The sequence below is a fragment of the Haliotis cracherodii genome, unplaced genomic scaffold, assembly GCF_022045235.1.
Source record: "Haliotis cracherodii isolate W230 unplaced genomic scaffold, xgHalCrac1.p SCAF_6, whole genome shotgun sequence".
Taxonomy (NCBI): domain Eukaryota; kingdom Metazoa; phylum Mollusca; class Gastropoda; order Lepetellida; family Haliotidae; genus Haliotis; species Haliotis cracherodii.
In genome coordinates, this window is record NW_027266319.1 from 6455548 (window position 1) to 6481285 (window position 25738).

Below are 25738 nucleotides of genomic sequence, written 5' to 3' on the forward strand. Positions count from 1 at the left end.
CTGGGACTTCAAAGAGGAGAGCGGCACTGTAATGGCCGTCCGACTTCAACACGTCCCGACCTCCAATACAACAATGGTGTACAAGTGACGCACCACTAGGCAGATGACCGATTCAGTAGAGCCACTCATTGTTTCATCGACGTCCAACTTAGAGAGGCCATAATTCTCCTTCCCCTTTACAAGAAAAAATAACAGAAACTGTGATTAGAGGTTCACAGAATGAACAGCTGATGTTTTTAGAAGTTTGCTCATTTCACTGAGAATCAGCGACAGATAAAGTCACGTTCTTCAGACTCACTTCTTCGCAATAGTAACTGAAGTTTCATAAGAATGGCTTCAAGGAGAGCTTCTGTTATTATATAAATTGGGTCAGTGTGTATATAATATTTACTTTCTCTTTGGAGAGAGGGAAATAAGGTTATTAAGTGATGTAATTATAAAAGTGAACTGTGTTAAATTAAGACATACAGGTATATTGTCAAACAGAAGGTATTCCCTTCGACAAATATATTACTCAGTTTTTGAGATATATCTATCATTAACTAAAATATTAATTTTAAATATGAACTATGACACCTATATTGTATTAACACACCCCTCAAAGTATTCTCCTCGACAAATATATCACTCAACATATGACAGGGATATTCCTATCATTAACTGAAATGCCAAACTAGTTATAACTTTGAAATTATTTCCCATTTCAATATCACATCAAATGTTGAGTAGCCTATATGTATATCATAGCTGTTTTAACAAATCATTTTACTTGAGAGAGATCTATCAGCACAGTTGTTTAACATAGGAATTACCAGGAACAAGTAACGACAAAATATTCTTTAATTGCCATTTTGTATCTAATGCCAGACTTATTCCTTGATGATTCTAAAAGATCATACTTTCATATGAAATATTCTGAATAATACAAGCTACCATATAGCATTTAGTATGCAGGGAGTGATAGCTCCAATATCAAATCTATGTTATTTATGGGGAGAAATATGATGAAATATAAACATGGCTTAATTACTTCTTTGTGACAACACAAAATCAGTGGCGGACTCTGTTCCTAGACCACTGTTGTAAATGAGAGAGTTTGAGTCTATTAGTGGGAGGGGTGGACATTGCCTCCGAGACTGGGCGGTAGCGATTGATGTTCTTTTTTATTACAGAAGGACTTCGCATTGAAATCTCCGACAGTTTGATTGATAGCACGGGTCTTATTGGCAAATTTTTAATATCACGCTTGGAAGCTCTTGTCTCTGGGTCCAAGAGGCAAATTCAAATACACAACAAAAACACATGGCTTCACTTACTTCCTGATATTTGGGAGAATAGAAAGAGAGTGGAAGAAACGGACACTAATTAATTCAGAGAGGTAATGAAACAATTGATAAAGTGAACCCTCTGGATTAGGATCCGTCCACAACAAGATCGCCCTGCCTTTGCCTGACCTGAAGGCTGTACTGACAGGCACATTCAAAATCAATCTCAGATCAATTTAGATTTATGAGAATCTTATTCTGAAAATTGGAATTCTATACTCCACTTGTGTGGTAAATTCGGAAGCAAATATTTTTCATCTTACAGCTGGGGGGAAATGTAATTTTATACTGGAGATGTTTTTGATTCAGTCTGCCGTGTCTCCTGGGGGAACGGTTGAGATGATGGGATTCAGGGCTGCACTGAAAGCAATCCCGTCCATCTTGAGCGCAACCACCAGAATCTTGCATCACATGCTGCTCCCAGTCCGAGCTGCGTCCACTACTGTCTCTTTAAAGTGAAAACCCCTCATCTCCAAACTCTGAACTATCACCATCTTCTTGCGTCCACGGCCCGCCTTCAACCCCCTCCCTTTTCTGCCTCATCCCTTAGCAAGTTCCTTACATGTCATCCCCACACCTATACCGTCGCCATCGCTAGACATTCATCAAACCCTTCTCCTCTCATCCTTTCCTAACACGATCTTCATCTGCTAACATCCATTAGTCACATGCCCAATGTGACCACATCAGATCCTCTACTTCATCTGAATCACTCCCCATTAACCAAGTCTGAATCACATCCCAATCTAACCCTGTAGCTTCCATCACCCTCACAACACAGCCCATCCCACCCAACCCTGCACCACTACCAACCTTTTCGCACAACCCTCAACCACCCTTATATCACCCTCACAACACAGCCCATCCCACCCAACCATGCACCACTACCAACCTCTTCGCACAACCCTCAACCACCCTTATATCACCCTCACAACACAGCCCGTCCCACCCAACCCTGCACCACTACCAACCTCTTCGCACAACCCTCAACCACCCTTATATCACCCTCACAACACAGCTGCCTCCTTTCAACCCACCCACCCTCCGTACCCCATGCTTGTCAAAGAATCCAGAGTAGCATCCTGCTGCCTGGCTGAGTGTCTTCCTACCACACAGCGGATGCACTCATGCTATCAACCACTGATTTGCATCCTAAATTATCCACAGACTGCCGATAGATTTTCCCTTAAAAACTGCAAGTTTCCCTTCTTATCAAAGCTACATACATGTGTAAAACCTCACACTCTAATCTAGAACAGTTTTCCTGTTACCTACTACAACCTAATGACCCTTGGTTTGCCTTCCCTGTGAGTTACTTGAGTTAGGTAACACTCTGGCTCAAAACACATTACTATATTTGACGCCCACGGCGATATTTCCTAATATTTTGGCTAGTGAACAACCCCAATTAGCACACCTTCTGATTGATCAATGTACACAAGACTTATTTATTCACATATAATACGCACACATGTGTTATATGCACCCTTAATTATGGGCAATTAAATTCTTAAAAATATATCTATGGTGTATAATACGCACAGATTCTTCTTTTGTATAATTTCAGGCTCTCAGCATAAACCACGAAAACTATGTTAAAATTATATTCTAATAAGAGCACCCTGGGCGCTTGTTACATCGAATACGGTATCTGTATTAAAAAGACCAGTGGAGTGAGTGAGCTGATGCCAAATGCTGATTCAGCAACTTTCCCCATTGTACCATACCATGCACCCAAGTTATGTTTTTTCCTTTTGCAAAATGGAAGCTACAATGAAACCCAATGGAAAACTTTTTTTACTTCACAGATACAGTACAAAGAATAAGAATATGACAAGAGTTACCTGCCCCTAATGTGTCCAGGAAATACTTTGTGATACACAAGCATATACTTCACAAATATTACATTACATGGGTTATAGTAACAAAACATTGTGTCAAAACAGCAGTTTATCTTTAATACCTGACACAAGTTAATTATATCCCCGGTAAGCTATCTTATATGAGCATTTAATCTGTTGACACAGAGGTGCATTGTGGGCATGGCACACTGTAATCCCCTCCTCAGAAGCCCAGGTTATATTACAAAGATCAGGTGAGGACAAACCTGCAACCCCTGGTGACGCTGAATTTCCAGCCCTTTCATCACCACAGCAAGCTTACAACAAGAACATACCATGGGGTTATTAAAAGGCAAGCTTACAACGGGAACATGGGGCTCTACAGGGGCAAGCTTACAATAGGAACATGGGGCTCTACAGGGGCAAGCTTACAACGGGAACATGGGTTTCTAGAGGGGCAAGCTTACAACGGGAACATGGGTTTCTAGAGGGGCAAGCTTACAACGGGAACATGGGTTTCTAGAGGGGCAAGCTTACAATAGGAACATGGGTTTCTAGAGGGGCAAGCTTACAACGGGAACATGGGTTTCTAGAGGGGCAAGCTTATAACAGGAACATGGGTTTCTAGAGGGGCAAGCTTATAACAGGAGCATGGGTTTCTAGAGGGGCAAGCTTACAACAGGAGCATGGGTTTCTAGAGGGGCAAGCTTACAACAGGAACATGGGTTTCTAGAGGGGCAAGCTTATAACAGGAACATGGGTTTCTAGAGGGGCAAGCTTACAACAGGAACATGGGGCTCTACAGGGGCAAGCTTATAACAGGAACATGGGTTTCTAGAGGGACCAGCTTACAATAGGAACATGGGTTTCTAGAGGGGCAAGCTTACAATAGGAACATGGGTTTCTAGAGGGGCAAGCTTACAATAGGAACATGGGTTTCTAGAGGGGCAAGCTTACAATAGGAACATGGGTTTCTAGAGGGGCAAGCTTACAACGGGAACATGGGTTTCTAGAGGGGCAAGCTTATAACAGGAACATGGGTTTCTAGAGGGGCAAGCTTATAACAGGAACATGGATTTCTAGCGGGACCAGCTTACAATAGGAACATGGGTTTCTAGAGGGGCAAGCTTACAACAGGAACATGGGTTTCTAGAGGGGCAAGCTTACAATAGGAACATGGGTTTCTAGAGGGACCAGCTTACAATAGGAACATGGGTTTCTAGAGGGGCAAGCTTACAATAGGAACATGGGTTTCTAGAGGGGCAAGCTTACAACGGGAACATGGGTTTCTAGAGGGGCAAGCTTATAACAGGAACATGGGTTTCTAGAGGGGCAAGCTTATAACAGGAACATGGATTTCTAGCGGGACCAGCTTACAATAGGAACATGGGTTTCTAGAGGGGCAAGCTTACAACAGGAACATGGGTTTCTAGAGGGGCCAGGTTACAATAGGAACATGGGTTTCTAGAGGGGCAAGCTTACAACGGGAACATGGGTTTCTAGAGGGGCAAGCTTATAACAGGAGCATGGGTTTCTAGAGGGACCAGCTTACAATAGGAACATGGGTTTCTAGAGGGGCAAGCTTATAACAGGAACATGAGGTTCTTCAGGGCAAGCTTACAACAGGAACATGGGTTTCTAGAGGGGCAAGCTTATAACAGGAACATGGGTTTCTAGAGGGGCAAGCTTATAACAGGAACATGGGTTTCTAGAGGGGCAAGCTTATAACAGGAGCATGGGTTTCTAGAGGGACCAGCTTACAATAGGAACATGGGTTTCTAGAGGGGCAAGCTTATAACAGGAGCATGGGTTTCTAGAGGGACCAGCTTACAATAGGAACATGGGTTTCTAGAGGGGCAAGCTTATAACAGGAGCATGGGTTTCTAGAGGAGCAAGCTTACAACAGGAACATGGATTTCTAGCGGGACCAGCTTACAATAGGAACATGGGTTTCTAGAGGAGCAAGCTTACAACAGGAACATGGGTTTCTAGAGGGGCAAGCTTACAATAGGAACATGGGTTTCTAGAGGGGCAAGCTTATAACAGGAACATGGATTTCTAGAGGAGCAAGCTTACAACAGGAACATGGGTTTCTAGAGGGGCAAGCTTACAACAGGAACATGGGTTTCTAGAGGGGCAAGCTTACAACAGGAACATGGGTTTCTAGAGGGGCAAGCTTACAACAGGAACATGGGTTTCTAGAGGGGCAAGCTTACAATAAGAACATGGGTTTCTAGAGGGGCAAGCTTACAACGGGAACATGGGGCTCTTCAGGGCAAGCTTACAACAGGAACATGGGTTTCTAGAGGGGCCAGCTTACAATAGGAACATGGGTTTCTAGAGGGGCAAGCTTACAACAGGAACATGGGTTTCTAGAGGGGCAAGCTTACAACAGGAACATGGGTTTCTAGAGGGGCAAGCTTATAACAGGAACATGGGTTTCTAGAGGGGCAAGCTTACAACAGGAACATGGGTTTCTAGAGGGGCAAGCTTACAATAGGAGCATGGGTTTCTAGAGGGGCAAGCTTACAACAGGAACATGGGAATTAAAAAAAATGCAACAAAATGAAAATAAAAATGAAATAAATTTATTTCTCCTTTCTTTTTTCCATGGATTAAATATGGTCACTTCTTTTTTTTAATTTATTTTTTTACCCACTGTTGAAGAAGCATGCATGTATTTAACCAACTACCTGAAGTACGTTGTTGACAGAATTCTATATCCTAGTACTTCACAATCTTACATCAACCCACTCCTCCATAGCCACTTACAACCAATCTACACTAAGCCTGAGTTTCTCAGTCCTCTCGTGTGGATCACCAGGGATCATCGCAGGGCACATCACCTCACGCCCTGCCCTTTGAAGTCACACTACGTCTGTGTACTAGTCGTTGACAACTAATCTTCATGATACGGAAACCTAGAATTAATTTGACGGACATATCCTGAATGTTACATTGAAACTGTGATAAGAGCTGAAAATGATGCCACGAAAGTACTTTTGACCTACATTGCAGAATATTTCTTGTACAAAGTTGTTTCTCTCTCGGAATATGATTGTACAAGGTACCCATAGTCTTTTGGTAAAGTTTGTTTGTTTCTTTGTAGTTTAACACAACACACAATCCAGTGATTGACATCATGAGCATGATCCACATAATTGGAATATGATCAGCCAAGTCAGCAAGCCTGACCACCCGATCCCGTTAGTCGCCTCTCACGACAACCATAGTCACCTTTTACAGAAAGAATGGGTTGCTGAAGACCTATTCTAGTAATTTCTACCCCGGATCTTCATGGGTTGCCTTTTGGTATAAAGCGTCAAGGGATCGAACCACAAACCTTCTGCACCATGGGCCAACGCTCTGTCCACTCGACTACGGACAAGTTCTTGATATCATGTAAGGTGCTCTGTTACGCATACATCCCACGACAAGAGTGATCAGCATGATCTCTTCTGTACACACTCTCTCAAGTTGTCAACATGTACAGTGGATTAGGAGGGTTGTATTTCCCTGAACTTGATACAATAGGCATTGGCTTACCATAGAGAGTAAACATGCAAAGCTTACTTACTCATTCAGTATAGCTTCTGTTTAAAGATAAGATGCAATTACATCAAAGTCATGAATAAACATTATTGATTCAGCTGTTGATAGAACACACAGTCCCGAAGTGACACATGCAAATACGACTTTTATGTACTTCTTGTATGGGATTTTAACTTTCATAACAGTGAGTATGTGAGTTGGATTTAACACCACTTTAAACAGTATTTAACTTGTATGACACGTGCCACCTCATTGTGGGAGGAAAGCCCAAAGTGAGACCGTCTGTAGAGGTTTAGTTTAACCCACGAACATGGGTAAGGTGCTTTGGTAAAGAAAGGTCATCATGGGAGATGTTGGAATTCAGACCCAAGACAATTTCCTACAGAAAATTGGACTGGGACAAAACCTATTAATAAAATGCGTTTTTCACTATTAACATTTTCATATCTATGATTATATTTGTTTGTGTGCTCTTTCAACGTCGCACTCAGAAATAATCTGGCTATATGATGGCAGTCTGGACCAGACAATCCAGTGATTGATATCATGAGCATCGATCTATGCATTTGGGATACAAGGACATGCATCAGCCAAGTCAGTGAGCCTGACCACCCGATCCTGTTAGTCGCCTTTTACAACAAGTATGGGTTGCTGAAGACCTATTCTACCCCGGATCTTCACAGGGCTCTATGATCATAACTGCTGTTGTTGTTGCTGTTGTTGTTGTGACCATAGTACTTTATGAAAATAATCATTCATAATCATGATCATCTTCATCTTGATCATCACTAAGTTAACACTTATCACCAGATACCCGTGAAGCACTCTATGCTTATTGTAAGACGCGACTGAGGGGATCGGGTGGTCAGGCTTGTTGACTTGGTTAATGTAAGTCATTTCATCCTAATTGTGTGGATCCATGCTCATGATGTCAATCACTTGACTGTCTAGTCCAGACGATTATTAACAGACCGCTGTCATACAGCTGGAATATTGCTGAATGTGGCGTTAAACAACAAACCAAACAAACAAACCTATCCCCAGAATCTTCTTTAGATCATGTTTCAAGGTACCCTGGTATTTGTACAGAATAATAACATTATCAATATCATTGTAGTCATATCTTCAGTCAGAAGGGTCACAAACTACAATAGGAGTCTCTGGAAACCCATGAGGGGCGGTCGGGTAGCTTAGTGGTTAAAGCGTTCGCTCTGGTTCGATTCCCGACATGGGTACAATGTGTGAAGCTCATTTCTGGTGTCCCCCGCCGTGATATTGCTGGAATTTTGCTAAAAGCGGCGTAAGACCCGTGAAGATTCCGTGGTAGAATAGGTCTTCAGCAACCCATACTTGCCGTAAAAGGCGACTATGCAAAGTCGACTAACGGGATCGAGTGGTCAGACTCGCTGACTTGGTTGATGCATGTCATCAGATCCCAATTGCGTGGATCGATGCTCATGATATTACTCACTGGATTGTCTGGTCCAGACTTGATTATTTACAGACCGCCGTCATATAGCTGGAATATTGCTGAGTGCGGCGTTAAACAAATCAACCAACCAACCAAAAGTGGCGTAAAAGCATATTCACTCACTCACTCTGGAAACCCATGACAGTGAAATCCCCCGGGAGACTGCCCCCAGTCTAGATAATAACACCTACACCCCTTCATCAATCTGTCATTGATCCCCACAGTCTTAAACAACATCATGATTCACTGAGATAATACTCACTGAGAGTAGGCCTAACCATGACAGCCCTTAATATTCAACACTACTGCTAAAAAAATACTCCCTACAATTAACAACTGACACAATGTTTGAGGACTTCTTCCTCAGTCATCCCGCTTGTCAAGTCTTCAACTCTCTCGAGAGTTCCCGCTGAAGAAATAGCTGTTCCTTTCCACAGAGTGTGTATCAATCATATTTCTAGCGATTATGATCATGGGTACGTATGGTAGAAGCGACTGGCCCCATTTGGCCGAGCAGACTGCCGCACTGCGGAATAATGGCTTCAAAGGGACGAGGGTAAACAGGATAACAATTGCACCCAGGGATAAACACGTCTGATCATATCGAACAGGCATGTCTCGTCGGGGTCTGTCAACAATCGCCTCTACTATGATTCTAGTTTCGTCAGTCTGTTCCCTTCGACGGCAATTACTGCCAAGGTCTGCCTCAACCCTATAGATAAGTGTTGATGCATTGGCTGATTGTAACACCAATAATTACTGCCCCTTGGGTCTTCTCAATGTGCTAAAACCCTGCCCTTTGACGCGCGAAGGCAAGACGCTAGGTTTTTGTAAATCAAGCCGGTGGAAAAGGTATAACAAATATAAGATGCCGTTTCAAAAGGAGGATAAATATTTAATGACAATAAAGGTTCCGTATCAGGTTTCTGCCACCTCAAACAGGGGAAAACGTTTGATCCAGGGTTTCTAACGGTCCAGTTCCTACCACAGAGGTGAGTACAATCCAATAAGGAAATTTCTGTTGCTCCGTCAGAGTGTCAATCAAACACTTCACTCCGTACTCAAATCTGGCTGGCCGTCAGTCTCTTGAACACTCTTTCGTCAGGTGATCGTATAAAACACCTCCATTTGAGGCAGGTCCTTTGAAGTGAGTAGTCATCTTCTCCAGTCTCTGATCGCATCCAGAAAAACTATATTTTTAAAGTTTGGAGTGTCTTGAAGTCTTCTCCAAATGAGATTGTTCTTCAAGCCGTCTGTCAGTTTTCCAATTCCGCTGTATAAACAATTCCTACTTTTGACACTTCCATATCATAAAACGTCACAGTATCAACCTCTTATTTGACATCAAATGTGAAGATCTTAAAATACTGCACTCGTGTGCAATGTCAAGGTCGCAACTAGCAGATTTTCTGCAAACAACAAAAAGTGTGGGGGGTGGGGGTGGGGGTGGGGGGGGAAGGGAGAGAGAGAGATTTGGGGGATGGGGGGGGGGGGCACCCAGACATTTTGTAATGATAGCAGAACTTAAGGCCATTAAATTATCTATATCACAATGATATATAACGTAATAAAACATAATTGCAATTATGAATATTTAAGGTAATTACTGGATTTCAGATTACAGTTTACAGTTGTATCATAAATTGTGCTTAATACACCTGTGAGGAACTTGGGGCGTAGTCACCTGAGTTGCCACAATTCGCTGTGCAGAGTTGCATCCCTTTGACATGCCAGAAACCTATGACTATGGCTTCAAATCCTGGTTTTCTCTGCTGAGGTTTCTACATTTGTCAACATCAGATCTGTGCTCATGGGTTTCACCAAAGTGTTAAATCTCTAAGACCTGGATCACTTCGGGCTTTTCTCTCACATTAAGCTGACACGTCACAAAACTGGAATACTATTAAAAGCAGCATTAAACCCATCTCACTCACTCACTCACCTGGTACCTGTGCAGTCATGTGAAAGGTCACAGGGTTGTTAATTATAAGATCAAACATAAAACTTTAAAGATCAATTTTGCTGATAATACTTTAAAACTCAAATCAATAACACTCACCTAATAATTAGATCTTGATTATAAAATGAAAGCAAGGGTCTCTAAGTTATTTTTGACACTAAAAAACACAGCTACAAAACTAACAAAAAAGCATATGAAACTAAATAACCCTTTCCTAACAACTTACAGACTGTCAAAAGGTAATACTTCCTTACAACTTATTGTCTGTCATATGCTATAATTGAGTCATATAAAGATCAAAGTCATTTATGAAACATGAAACAAATGTAAACATGATTGATAATGACTGTTAATCGTCCCTTAAACCCCAAACCCATTAAAATTCAAGTTACTTGAAAAATTGCTTCTTTTATGGCAATAACCTATTACAGAGAAAGTGCCCTGTGATAATTTGATTACAATGCAGAATGGCTTCACTCCAGCTGCCAAAGTGTGTTTTTTGACAAAATATTCCTGATTCAACCCGCTCTATTATTTCCTAAAAGGGGGACAAATTACTTTGAACTTAAATTCAAAGTTCATCATTTACATATTTTGAATACAGCGAGCAGCTTGTGTTCGTCCCGTCCATGTCAGAAATCAGGTTCACTTGAATGGCCCAGTGGTTTAATGTGATGAACCTTTAGTTGCGATAACGTAGGGGTGCGAGACTTTTCAAACATGGATCATTAAAGTTTGTTAAATGTCCTTCTACTGCATTTACACAAGATGGACTTAAGGCATCTGTAGTTTCCACCCTTTGTCCATGAATCTGTAAGAATCAGTACATAGTGTTGTAAACTATAGGCCTTGTAAGACAGCTGAGGTAGCGTGTGTTTCCTCACACAAAAAGAATCGTCACTTGAATAAGAGCACCGAGACATTGTGAAAACTGTACTCAGAAGGAATTCCTTTCAAAGGCCGGTGTACCCTCATTGAACTTTTATTAAATACACATATACTCTGGTTTCCAAGCAAAGGTCACTCAGTGCATTCTGGTTCTTCAATAATGACTCTTATGATTCATTATCGTTAGTATTTAATTGTTGCGTCTAAAAGATAAGTATTAATGAACCTAAAATGCATAAGACATGTAAGAGTGAGGCTTATATGTTTAATAACACTTTTAAAATTATTTACTTTGAATGCAATAGTAATTCCCAATCAAACTCACTTTAATATTTCACAGGACTCACAGATTCACAATTTATAAAAATAGGAGAAAAAAATATTTTTAAAAATTTGTGGCAATAACTGTCCCTTGTTTCTGATTACATTACGTCCTATTCAAGTATTCCTTGCGATAATCTTCGGCAAAGAACAGATTGTTCCGAAGCTTAAAACTGCTTAACACTATACTATCCTACACGAGATGTCTTAAAAAGTGTTATCACATGTAAAGTATGGTGTTAAATACCTCAAAGAAACATTTACAGATATTATCATAAAATAGCATCAAGAGACTCTCATTAAAGGCTCTTTTTTTCTCATTTAAAAATAAAATACGGGTTAAAATGTTCTTTTAACAAAAGACAATGGATTTATGACCCCCACTGGTTTTCAACGAGTAATTCTAGCAGCTTTAAGAAGATGAATGAGAGAGCGGTAAGACTATTTTTTGGCTCAAGGAACAGCTGAACAGTCCGCTAAGTTTCCATCTCTTTCGAACTACGTGAGTTATCAAGATTGTCAATGAAAAGCCGCCAGATGAAATGTGAATGTATCCAAGTTTCCTGACATTCTCGTCATCAAAAATTGATACATTGCAGAAAAACTATTTCATCATTCTGAGCGAGTTAATCAGAAGAGTCTAACATCTGGTTATCTGAAGTTAAATGTTTAAACAATGTTAATTCTACATCTACTATGTTTAAAGTTAGCTAGAACTCCTCAAATCTTCGAGAGTCTCATTAGAAAAGTCAGATTCGGAGCCCCCTGAAAGCACATTTAGCACAATAAATCAAGATGAAATTCTACAAAGGGAAAAAATGAGTCTGTCCCCCGAGACATGTATTTGGCACAAGCTTTCAATTGAACAGACAAAAATTAATGATTTTGTCTAATGGAGCATGCTCTTGTTGATAAATGGAGAGCTACATTGAGCTCAGTTAAACTGATTTTCCTAAAAGCTAAGACCAAAATTAAAAAGAGAGTTTTTCATTAAAAAGGCCTAAAAAACAACATTGCAACTGTGACCAGTTAATTGTTTCATATTTGGTATTTCAAAGCTTCCAAATTGAAACGAAGTCTCTGAGACAAGATTTATGTTGCTTCAATTGCAAAGTGAACGTTGAATGCATAGATTCCAATACATTTAAATAGGAGTGTTCTGAGGTAATTCAGACGAGGAGAGCAGTCATGCGTGTGGTAATCTCAAAAGGACACAATGACTTCAAAGTGTGGATCACTAGAGCTGATTCTTTCGTATACAGTAACACCCGGGGTTAATATGCCATTACGAATGTGTGGAGTGTATAAACCGACTATCTGCCGTAAATCATTGACAGAGTTCATGCACAAGCCATAGAAATTGGCCTGTTTTATCTTTCCTCTTAAGAGTGGGTAGAATTGAAGCGGAATGCGTGAATGTACTTATACGTGCTGATTGTTTTCATAGCTCTGACTGGGATCGTCAATCTTTGTGGTTGTACTTTCCTACAACCTATAATATCTAATTGATATATCCTTCCTTGTGCTGTTTTCCCGTGCACACACTTACATTTATTGAGAAAGGGCTTTTGTGTTTATATGGATAGAGTATTGGGAATGAAATTCATTAATAACAACCCTTCAATGAAAATAATCCTTTTGAAATTTCTGATCACTGCAGGTGTTGTGCACTGTAAATACGAACTAAATGTCAAGCATAAAGATTTCAGAGAATTAAGCCCCTGTCAATATGTCGGATAAATTGACGAGGCAATAAGCATACTTTTTAATAAAGCAAATCGTTCATCATGGCCGAAAGCCAACGCTATCAACTGTGGCAACAATTTGTAAAATATCAAGGATCATGTTTTCAGACACAAGTGATATTTTATCATTTCAAATTTACTCTTTGAACTATCATTCAATAATTATAAAAAAGTTACAATTACTGAAATTTAATAATATCATCATACACCATTATTTGACAGCGGTTCCGGAACAGCACCAGAGTGACACATGGTGCGTGAGAAAAGACTGGGCTGGCTAAGTAGGCCAGTAGAGCCAATTGGTCATCACTGGTCACCACTGGTCATCCCCCTACTGTCCACATACACACCCTGACCAGCAGGACCCCAAACACTCATGCACCTAGTCTGTCTACACGATGAGTAAAAGCCCCTCTTTATGTCCCCAATGTGTGATAATCCCTGCCCGATTATCCTTTTGTTCCGGCAACAGTGGACACAACAAAAACATCCCCCATCATGGAGGCTGGACGATCGACCGGTCATTCGGACACTGTCTATTGATCGGAACAGTGTGGAGTCTCTGCGACCCAGAAACGTCTCCCCTTCTGCTCCCATCTCATCTATTATTATTTTCCCATAAGCTACAATTAGATATAATCCCAAAAATATACATTATCAACAAGCAAAATAATACCCTTTAAGAATCTTTCCAAAAAATATCTATTTGACAGCTGTCAATATTTTCAAAAAAAATAGAGAAAATAATTGAAACGCACACCAGCAAACACCTTCAGCATCTTCTAAAAAAGGTAAAGACATTTCAACAATCGGTGTCGCCCAAGTCGTTAGATGACAACAGGCCATGATACTCTGGCATGTACTCACCGTGAAGCCTCCCATTATATTGAATCCGAGCGATGCTTCTCCGTCACGTCCCAGGGTAACAGTGAAGCCAGTGTCCTCCGTCGAGCCCTGAAATGACACGCACAGATGGCACTTAGCACGATGCTTCTTGCTTAGACTAGCGATCTGCATAAACCGGCCTAATTAATATTCATATCCATTGTGTCGGTCACTTGACAAATCAAATTGAATTGACATGACGAACAAATCACACTACCCGGCCTTCTTCACTGGAGTCATAATAGTGTCGAGTTGTATTCCTAGATTGCTATTAAGTCAGTCCAAGATTCAATAATAAGCACTGGGCTGTGACTCCAACGAACAATGCTATGGCTTTAAGAGATGTCAATAACACTCTAGGTATTATTATTTTTGAAATCTTTCCAACAACTGCAAATTTGGGTTCCTGATTTTGAGAATTTTTTATTGATTTTTTTCATGCTGTTCAATATATTTAAATTATTGTACTAACGAGTATCTTGAATTCTATATTTGGTACTTGAGATCAAAGAGGCCATATTTGGCGTAAAGATTTAAAGACAATTGGAGAAACAACTCCCTATAATCATTTGACGAGCCATTCTTGGAACAAGTCATGGTCCAATTAGGGCTAAATGAGATGAGATCATTAAAGCGTGAATTGTTGAAAAGTACATCAGCTGGTCTCCGAGGTAACCAATAACACTGGGAATATAGTTATTCAATTTGTTATTTTCATTAATAACAGATTAATTGACAAATTACAATTACTTTAGTGTAAATAATATTTTTCAAAGCTTTATGTTCATAATGTCAGCAAAGATAATGACTGACATATTAATCAAGCGTCCAGTGAAAAATTGACATGTTGATGAATTCTGACAGCTGTCAATCAAATGATCAGCCACATTCACTATTTTGCAATTGACAACCCAAAATGCTCCAGTGATTTCTTTATCGAGAAAATAATACTTAATCAGCTAGGGCAACTGTGATTCCATTTGGTTCCTAACCTGATTTTATTTGATCAAGTCGCATCATAATGGCAGGATTTCCCATCTTATTAAACCAAATATTTTCCCATCTAGGCCAAAAATGTGTATCGGATAAAAAAAGGACTGCTTTTAATCCTCAGCATGTAAAAAATTAAATGTCAAATTTATGGAGTGAAATAGCATTAGAGTCGTTATCAGAAGCCTGTTAAAATCCTTTTCATTAAACATTAACTTTTATTGCTCCTTAACTCCTTGACTTGTTCATTTCAACTATAAGCCTGGACAAATTTCAGTGTGAAGATCCATGTGGCCGTCAAAGGCCTATAGCATCCAGTTGCTTCACTTGCAAATACAAGCAATTACATTCTCAACAGGAACGAATGATTTGAATACATTAAAGGAAAACAGTTAACAGTTTGAAATAATGCACCACACATCTTAATTCCGTAGTTCTGCTTAGCATATCATTATTACGTAGTCATTTAACAATTATTTAAAGGGGAAGTGTACACGCAAAAATCACTTTCTTTCTTTTTCTAAACAAAACGCAATTTTAGAATTAGTTAGTATCTGTGTTTGAAAATATACACTCATTTTTTTTCACAGTGAAAGTAGGAAGCTCACAATAGTGTGAAAGTGATATGCCGTTATGAGGCCTTCGTTTTACGAGCGAAATAGGCCTGAGTTATCCCCCTTAGATTATGACGTAATTGGTGCCAATTCAACTGGGTCCCTGTCTATTCTCAACGCAAAAGATATCAAGGACCAGTTTGCGGTAAAACAACATGGTCTACGACACACTCCGGCGCAGTGGTGTCTCAGCATAACACAATTCTGGCTGGCATCTGAGAAGCTAGAATCACAAAACTGTACCTACACCACGTGAAGCGGCTCTAACAAAGCATGATGACGTCATAATGTTTATCAATTGGCACCAATGACGTCATATTGCAAGGGGCATAAGCCATGGTGTTTTTGTTATGGAAATAGAACACTTGGTAAATGTGAAAAATATGAATCGTTTTAGTGCAAAAAATATGTTAATTAAATATGATGTTTTTATATTTTTGTCTATGACACTTCTATGTTAACACTTTTAATGTGGAAAAAGTACAAGAAAAAATGGTTCATTTCCGTGTGAACTTGCCCTTTAAAGATTTAATTGTTATTTCACTCATTGTTTAGACTGTTCCAGTTAGTGTTTGTAGCGTCTGTCAGCGGCAAGCCACAGACCAGCAGGTTGCCCTGATGAAAAATATTTAAGGAGACATTTCAAGGCGTCGCACAGAAATGTGACAAGCCACCCAACAAACAAAAGGAACTGTTTCCATCTCTATATAGACTTGCACAAGTCTCTCAGGCAATAATTATTAATTTAAATCATAAGTTCTAGATGATGTATATGATAAGAACAAGTTGTTCCTATAAGAGACTTGAGTCCTTACTGTCCACATATCTAGACTTGCCTATTAGGAGGATAGAATTACAACACATCCATGGACTTTTCTTTCAGTACAGCCTCGGAGCAAGGCAAATCTCTATACAGAGAAACCCTTTTAATCAAGACCATACATGTAGCTGTGATCTTGTCGGGATTAACACATTTTGGATTGACAATTATTTCAAAAATTTGGCTATTACATCTACTTTTCACTAGGTAGTGCTGGGTAGTACTGTTTAACATACAGCTGTTTGCATTATTTTAGTGTAAATAAAGGCAACAAAACCATTTCCATACTTATAAGAATTCTCTGATGAAAGCACTGTTCATTGTATGATTCAGACTATATATATGTGTTTATGCTATATGAGTTTATGAATCCCTATAAACTAGTATGACTGTTTACAACCTGTGTCAGTTTGAGCTTTCCTTCAACTGCAATCGAACATGCCAAGATCGGACTGAAATTCTGATGCTACCAGGTTTGCTAAAAGGGATGTCAGACTGCAAGTTACTCACTCATCGATATGTAACTTGATTTGCAGGAGACACTGTTGAATAAAATTCCATATGTAGTGCAAGTCAAAGAAGTGTCTGAATGATCCTCACTTTAGAGGGTCAATAATTGTAAATGTTGGACGGACATTTACGTTAGTCTTCTGTCCATTATCATGTAATACTAAACACTGACATTACTTTACACACCTACAATCAATTACATCGACAATCCACTGACAAATGATCTTCCCAGAACCATCAATACCTGTGTTCCTCATCTGAATAGAAACCTTCTGAAATTTGCCCTTCAGCCTCCCTCAAGGTCGTACACTTCATCCTTTCATTATTGATAGGATTAAAACATTAATGGATCCAAGTCATTCCCAATCCATCTACCACATGTGATTAACATCTACAGTTCATAAACATCAGTTATCTGTGAGTGCCTAAAGGAGCGTCTCGCATCTATTGTCAAGTTCAGCCACATAACCAGCATCAGATAAGTAATGGGCAAAGACCTCATCTTAAGTGGGATGTGACTGATGTCAGCCCATGGACTAGAATCTATCCATAAACTCTTTCAAGTCTACTTTGTCATTTTGCTCATGTGTAAATAAAAAATCTGAACATTTTGTCTTTGGAAAGTCAAATGTCACCTTAAAATAAACCATTAAATGATTTATTTTGACAAATTTGGCTTCTTTTCTCACAATAAATGTTCTTTCTAACTATGCAAGCCTTTGTTAAAAAAAAAAAAATCGGCAGAAAAGATTGTCATAATTTTACTAAGCCATTTTGTCAAATTCAAGCTTAGGGCAATATTCTTCTCATGAAAAGAGAGTCGGTTTTTTTCAAATTCTGTTCAAGGGAGATGAATTATGTTTCAGCTTTTCTTCTAGTATACAGGCCCCATCTGGGCTGACTTCAGTCTCAGTGTATCTTCAGTTTTTTTAATCAAATACAGAATTGTGTATTAACTACTTAAACATGAATCAGTAAACAATGAAAATTAAGCAAATCCACATCAAAGAATGAACACTTCAATTTGTCTTCATGAAGCATGATAAGGTTGAAAATAAGCTCATGTAAAAATCAAACCAAATTAGAAGCCAAAAATGTGTCCTTTACATTCAAAATTTGTGTCATGAAAGCCAGTGGGAAAAATGTTTGGCATACTAACACGGTTTTAATCGGTTACAATATTCCTCATGTTAATTGTGAACTATCAGTTTTGAATGGCAATCAATCATTTCCAAATACTTCAAAAGTGCCCAGAAACTTTTGATCTTTATACAAGCAGTGATGGGGGTCATACTGAAAACCACCAACAAAGTGCTGAAATCTGCATAACATTATCCGTCATTATTAAATGTCATCAGTCCCAGCACAAATTGACATTTATTGTTTTGGCAAGAAAACTTTAAAGTAAAATTTATGAAGAATAGCTTTTCTTTTTAGATGGATTATACTAAATCACTGTCCCTTGAAGATGATGAAGATAAATATCGATATTAAATCTCTCATCCAACGTCTCAAAATTGATCACAATATTACCAACTACAAAGAGATTTACAGCAAAACCCTGTTAATCCAGACAATAATTACTGGTGATAAAGTCTGGATGAATGAATTAAGAAATCTATTGTAAAGTAATTATGATGGAATTATCTGAAAAGAAAGGTTTCCACAATCACAGGGTCCAGACTCTCTGGGTTTCCTTGCACAATTAAGTTTAGATAGAAATACTAAGATACTTTTTACATAAACATATCATAAGTAGTAAGTTTTGTGAGTCAAGGTTCGACAATTAATGAAAAATAGGGTTTTTCTGTCCGGATTATTATACATCACCGAGGATCAAATTTTAGCCATGGAAAACCAAACTACAATGTGATTTTTCTCTTCCCAACTAATGGCATTCAAACATCATCTATTAATTGCATTTAAGGAAGAGAATTTATGGATGTCAACTTCTTAATTTACGAGGAACACATTTTGGGGTATATATTTACTGCTTCATCAGATGAATCACCTTCATTCACGTGAAGGAGTAAGCAAATAATCCGAACGTTGTGTTTCTCATAACAAAGAAGTTGACATCCATAAATTCTCTTCCTTATGTGTATTACTTCTAAATGCCTTTCAAAGGGACCCGTGAAGATCTGGGGTAGAATAGGTCTTCAGCAAACCATGCTTGCCGTAAAAGGTGACTATGCTTGTCGTGACAGGTAACGAACAGGATCGGGTGGTCAGGCTTGCTGACTTGGTTCATGCATGTCTTTGTATCCCAATACCTCGGATCGATGCTCATGTCAATCACTGGACTGTCTGGTCCAGACTTCATTATTTACAGACCGCCGTCATATAGCTGGAATATTGCTGAGTGCAGCATTAAACAAAAAAAAAACCAACCAACCTTTCAAAGACTTGATATTTTAATTTAAAGGACATTTTTTTCCCTTATTAAAAGAACCAAATTGATGTTTCTCTATGTAAATAACATTTCTGAAAGAGATAAAAATTAATCAATGCCCTTGTAAATTTACATTTTCGAAAACTGAAATCCGTGAAGCGTGGCACGGACAATGACATGAAACAATTCTCTGTTTATGCCAGTCATCATGAACATGGCCACAGCTTGCATGGTATATATCAATATCACACCTGGATTGTTTCCTCAACAAAGGACACAACCTGAATGTCTAAATAAGAATCGCTTTGCACAAGTATAGTTTGCTGATTTTATGTATTTTATAGCCAATTCCACGGCATGGATTCTTTGTGTTGTGAACAGATGGTTAGAGCAAGTAAAATGGTAATGTGGGCTAAACTATCAATCTCAATAGTCGTATGTCAATAGTGGCTGTGGTCTAAACACTACACCACTAAAGTTAATATACCAGAATAATGCACATAAACTACTCAAAAGAAGTAGAGGACCCCATTTTTTTCATTTGACTTAAGTTAATCTGTCACATTTTATGTAGTATATTAATATAAAATATCTTTCGTCTGGACTATATTTTATTGACAAATGTTAATAAAGGAAATGATATTTCTAAAACAAACAAAAATTTACATTTCATAAAACCATTTAATCATATAGGATTCAGAAAAGGGATTCATATTAATAATGTGAACTTTTCTTATAAATATTGACAACAATGTTAATGCTTATTTATAAATCCAATGTCTTGTCATATATCCTCCAAAATGTACATGATTTCCCAAACACCGATACAAAAGGGTCTTAACAAGATTGTTGTCTCGCTTACCCATCATAATCTAATCTACCTGGATTATAAGGAGCGTCAAAGAGTCAACATTCTACAATAAACTGTATGTTTAAGAGAGTAAAACAAAAGGATTATGTTCATTGACAGACAGGATAACTGACACTCATGCCGTTTCAATCAGGTCGACTTTAAATGAGGCATTTACGAGGTTTGCTAATCCTGTGGTTTGACAAGTAATGTATTCGCAAAATACTAGGTGTCTCCAGTCACACTGGAGTTGCAGCCTGAACACCTGAATGTTGGAATGTTAATCTGTTTTGCTTATAACATCTATCTTGTTGGGGAGCATCTCAAAACTTTTTATCAGTTTTACAGCAGTTATGATAATCAAAATGAAACCAGTGAAATAACTGACTCCATGAAACAGAACTACACAAATCTGAGCCAATGAATTCTTTTAAAAGAAAATCATATAACTTATTTACAAAAACACAAATAATGACAAATTACTTTCCAAAATTACTCAAAAATTTTAATTTCACTGATGAAGGATTCCTGATATAAAATAAAACATTATGGAAATGTGATCATTATAACCTGTAAACCTTATATTTATTCTGACCAAATATTACCAACAATTATTAGTTTGTTGGTTCATGTTCATGTTTTTTCTTTTATTTCGAAATCTCCATTTTATTACGAAATTAAAACTATAAGTACCTTGTAGGTAACCATGGTAACAGATAACACTAAAATAAAAACCTTCATTTTTTTACTCAAACATTAAGCACATTTTGCAAAATAACCCCAAATCAACCCTGACAAAAAGATCTCCTGCATACTGGAATATTAAAACAAGAAATCCATTTAATATTGAAATGTTTGAAAAAATATATCGTATAATGTGTAAATCAAAGATGATAATCACCACTCAAATACTGCATTTGAAAAATGAAAAAAATAATTTTGAGATGGCCCTAGATATTGGTTAAGTTAGCTTATGACTTTGACAATTATTCTCAGCCTAGTAGCATTCCGGTCTATTGGCTACCTGTCTGGTCTATGTACACCAGACACCACATACTGTCATGATAAATCACACATGACAGATTAATAAAGTAGACCACTTCTTGACAATTATTTAATCAACGGAGCCAATTTTGCTTTCCTTTCTAGGGTCAATTTCCCAATAAACAACAATGAAAAGCTTTATGGAAAGGTGTATGTCTACTCTATATCATACTTGATTGACAGCTGTCATTCAAACTACATAAACATACAAACAGCTGTAATGGACAATTTGTTAGGAAAAAATGTTTTATTGTTCCTTTCTTTCAGAAATGTTTAAAAATATTAGATTTTTTCATTTCATGTTTAATGACTTAATTATAATGTTTAGGCTGTTTTGAATATACTACAAAATCATACAGTTGCTTCTAAAATGGAAAATGAACTTTCAGATCACTGAAAGCTATTGGACACTGTCAGCTCACGTCTTCAGGACTGACTGAGTGGTAATTAATTGAAACCCCTGTAAAATGCCTTCATTGTCCGGGAGGACAATTGATTTTCTTGAGATAAAGGGCAAACAAATGTTCAGTTGGAGACAAAATTATCCAACATGGCATTTCTGGACAAGTAGTTAAATTTATTTTTTTGTTCCTTGTAAATATTTCCGTACGGATTAAATATCAAAAGTTTTCTTAACTTATATACGCTTGAAAAACCATATATTACGTAAGATACATCAATATTATCGTAAATTAATCCTTATAATGCTCAGAAAGAGTTACAAGGTGTTGAACATATGAAGTAAAATCTGATGTCAAGTCGAACCAATGCGTTTTTCACACACAATGAAACTTCTATTCGCTCACGCGATCTTGTCCCCACCCTAACTTAGATGGTCAGGGGAGGTCTGACCCCTCGAAGACCCCACGTCCGTAGCCGATTATTAATAACGGAGTCACGTTCAGTCTCAGTCTTATGTCACGAAGACCGCCCGCCTCATGAGTTGGGTGTCCCAAGTCACCACGTTGTAACACCGTTACTGGCATTCAAGCGACCCTGCGCCATCGGTCAAAGGATTTCATTTGTATATCGATCTTGAATTGTTATCTGTGCCGTGGCCAATCTGGGTTATCTTGAAGTTTCTGCTGAATTATGGTTCATTACTGTGGTATTAGCATAATGAAGACTACCGTTAATGACGTTTCATATCTAACTGCCAGTGATTATCTCAAAAGCCTGCATAGTCAGAAGCAACTGCGGTTGCCATACCTATCCAAATTAACTGCTTGGCTTCCGGTAGCGTAACATCACTTTGGAATTGTATAATTTATCATCAAAAGGTTCTCTTAACATATGTGATGTCACCGGAACACGCTATTAACATTGTTCGTGTATAGAGTAAGTGGTGGTTATATCATTAGGTTTTAGGAAGCTGTCAGAACGCTCTCCCATACGCCAGGTGACCATGCCTTGCTTCCTAATGAGACGAAGCTTTCCGTCTCTCTTTCCATCGAGAACATATGGCAGAGCATGACTACTTCCCCCCCCCCCCCCCCCCCCCCCTCCCCCCCCCCTCCATTTGGCACCATTACGCAACAGACATAATTAATAATCATTAAAACTCATCCCATCGCGGGAACAATCAAGTACCATTTCCAACCATACTACTTTCCCCACAGCAACACACGAGTACTCAGGAGAGGTCAAGGGACCTCTGATGGCTTTTACTGCCAACAGTGTCATTTGACAGCCGGGCTGGTCAATTGTCCGAGCTATCATTCACCATAACTACTATCAATAGAACCAGCCATAAATTTAATGTCTGTTAGTGCTGGGAAATCATTTACAGTAGCAGACAGACTGTTACTGCAGCACGTCAAATATTGTGCCAAGTTGTGATCGATCTTGATGGCCATGATAATATTTAGTAGAAGTTTGCTTTCAACAGATGCTCTTCAGAAACAAACGCGATAAGAGCGAAATGGCGTAAGAGCATTCCATGAAAACGATAAAGAGTTACAATGCTAATATATCACAAATTAATTGAATCTGTCGACTTCTAGATGAGGTTGTGTTCATCGGAAAACCAACAAGACAACGTATTAAATCCCGCTGACATTTTGCTTTCATCGTGGACGTTTCCAAGAGGTCATAAATTACGCCTGAGTTGCCACAAATTTATGGCTCTAGGGAAGCGAAGCGTGTGAAGAGTGGCGAGTTGACAAACACTATGTAAACAAGCCTAAACGCCCTGGCAATAAAACATTACTCCATCGCGCACATCAGTCTCCAGCGCCAACATACAGTCGAGACACTGTTCGTAAAGGATTACAGCTAAACGGCGGCCTACTGAGAAAAAACGCGACCAAAACGGATATCCCTTTGCCGGGACGTCTATTACACATACATATGTATCAATTAGTGCCATGTCAATGACAGATTACATTTTAAGACCTTCCATACCATACGTTTTAGGAATACATTATAAAAGAGCAAACACCTGCTTACATATGTCGTTAATATGAGAGTAGATATTTTAATTCAAACGACCCTATGTTAAGGTTCGTTTTCGCTAAGCGACCACACGTTTTCCGCTTGTTATATGGTTCAATACCGTCTATATTAACCGCACTTCAAATCATGTTCTTTTTAACCCATTCCGCCACTTCTGGCTTCCAGAGAGTATGGGACATCTAACCTTGGCCTTAGGCGAGTCGGAAGAGAAAATAGACTTGAACAAACACCGCGAAACGCCTTCTCTTTGATCTGCAACCCCTCAATCGACCCCCTCGACAAACTGCTCATTCGAATAGCCTAGGTCAAACATTCACAATACAAAACGGCCCAGGGTAGCTAGTTATGGTCAGAGAGAAGAGCCTGTGTCCTGACCGTGTCATGCTCATTACAACTGCGTTCACATTACGTCAACTTTAATTCACTAATTCCGACAGTCTACACCACTGCTATGTAACGAAAAACGGATGCATCGCCACGTGCTTTGCGCAAAGACTGGTGTTGATATTTTCGTGATTTAAATGCTGTCGTTTCATATTCAAAGCTGTTTCTATAGTTAGCTGGTAACACAGAGACAGTGGCTATTACGAGAGTGATGATAATCACAGACACCTGAAGATTCTGAACGGTAGCAATGTACGACTCTCGTCTCCAACGCCTCTAGCTTTAATAAACAGAGTAGATTGAACGAGAAATGCGATATATTGTCTGGCCTTTGGAGAAGACATTTGAGATAATCAAATTAGACGTCTCGCTTACCTTGGTAATTTCTTGCTCGAGTTTTGTCAGTCTAGCAAGTTGATTTTTGTAATCGTTGAGTTTCCTCTGGAATCTGAGAGCTTGGAGCTGTATTTCACTATGTAAGCTCGACACTTGTGTCAAAAGAGCTTTCTCTCTTTTCGTGAATTTGAACGAGATGCGTTTAATCTCCTGCTCCAATCCTCCAACTTTCAGATTTTGGTTATTAATATGATTCTTAAGCGCCCCAACACAATCATGTTCTTCCGACGTATTTTGGAAAAGGACGAGACCACACCCAATCTGACACACCCCCACGGGCCTATACTGACACATGGTCCCCTCGTGGTCCCCGAGGTCCTTGAAGCTGACCACCACCCCACACCCGGGGTTACTGCAACCCACAGGCCGGTGTTGACATTCCTGAGTATGGTCAACCAAATCTGTCAGTCGCAATATCTCAGTACATCCACGCTCCGCGAAGTCACACTTGACCCTAAGGTGTAGAATCACCTGCCTGAGCGGCAGCACGTTCTCCAAGTCCCCTGGGGTGAGGGTTTGACACTTGAGGGGGCAGCTTCCATGGCGCACCACCCAGGGAAGAATGCACCCCGAACAAAACACATGTTGGCACGGCGCGCGGACTGGATTGTCTAAAACTCCATGACAAAGTGCACATTTTTTGTCATCAGTTATTCCATTGACAAATTTTTCCGTGTCGAAGCCCATGTTTACATATACGGTTTCCGCATCATACAGACTCGACTGAAAGCGCTGTTCTCCCTGTGAATATGCTCCCGCGAAGGCCAGCACAGTACGACTGACAACGCGCTGAGAGACAGCCTCTTACACTCCGCTGCGCGAGATCGTGCTGTGACGTCACTAGGCGCGCGACAAGTGAACGCTGCTATCCCTATCTCGGTTCCCCGGCCTTGGATAATGACAGAGACAACAATATGTTTGGATAAACATCATGAACTATTATTTTCTCATAACTCGAGCAAACAGGGCCTCTCACTACCTGTTAGTGATGTTTTTAAATGCAGTTACACGACACCAACCTGTATCGACTGTTTGAATGGGTCTGGCAAACAGCTCCGCGGACAGGTGTGATTCACGGGACTTATGCATATATACTCTAATATAAACATGCGTTCAGCGTGGCGGCGAGGTTAATAAGTATAAACAGCATTGCTGCTTGTAAATTTCTCCGAAAATGACATCGTGCGAGATTCACGTGAAACACGTTCACCATGTTATTATCTTCAAATCGTGATTTCTCAGTGACAGCTTGATATTAACACACGAACGTTCTTTGACTTCGGTTTTGAAAATTAG

At 39.3% G+C, this 25738-nt stretch overlaps 1 protein-coding gene across 2 annotated transcripts in view; it reads right to left on the reverse strand.

Moving 5' to 3' along the window:
- Positions 1-25199, reverse strand: part of LOC139444776 (E3 ubiquitin-protein ligase PDZRN3-like) — a 295562-nt gene extending 270363 nt beyond the window's left edge. For both annotated transcript variants that reach the window (XM_071225726.1, XM_071225725.1), the window contains exons 1-2: positions 24422-25199; positions 13971-14057 (exon numbers count right to left, since the gene is read on the reverse strand). In XM_071225726.1, coding sequence (XP_071081827.1) covers positions 13971-14057; positions 24422-25129 — 795 coding nt within the window. In that variant the 5' untranslated portion in view covers positions 25130-25199. The remainder of the gene's footprint in view (positions 1-13970; positions 14058-24421) is intronic.
- Positions 25200-25738: the final 539 nt, after the last annotated feature.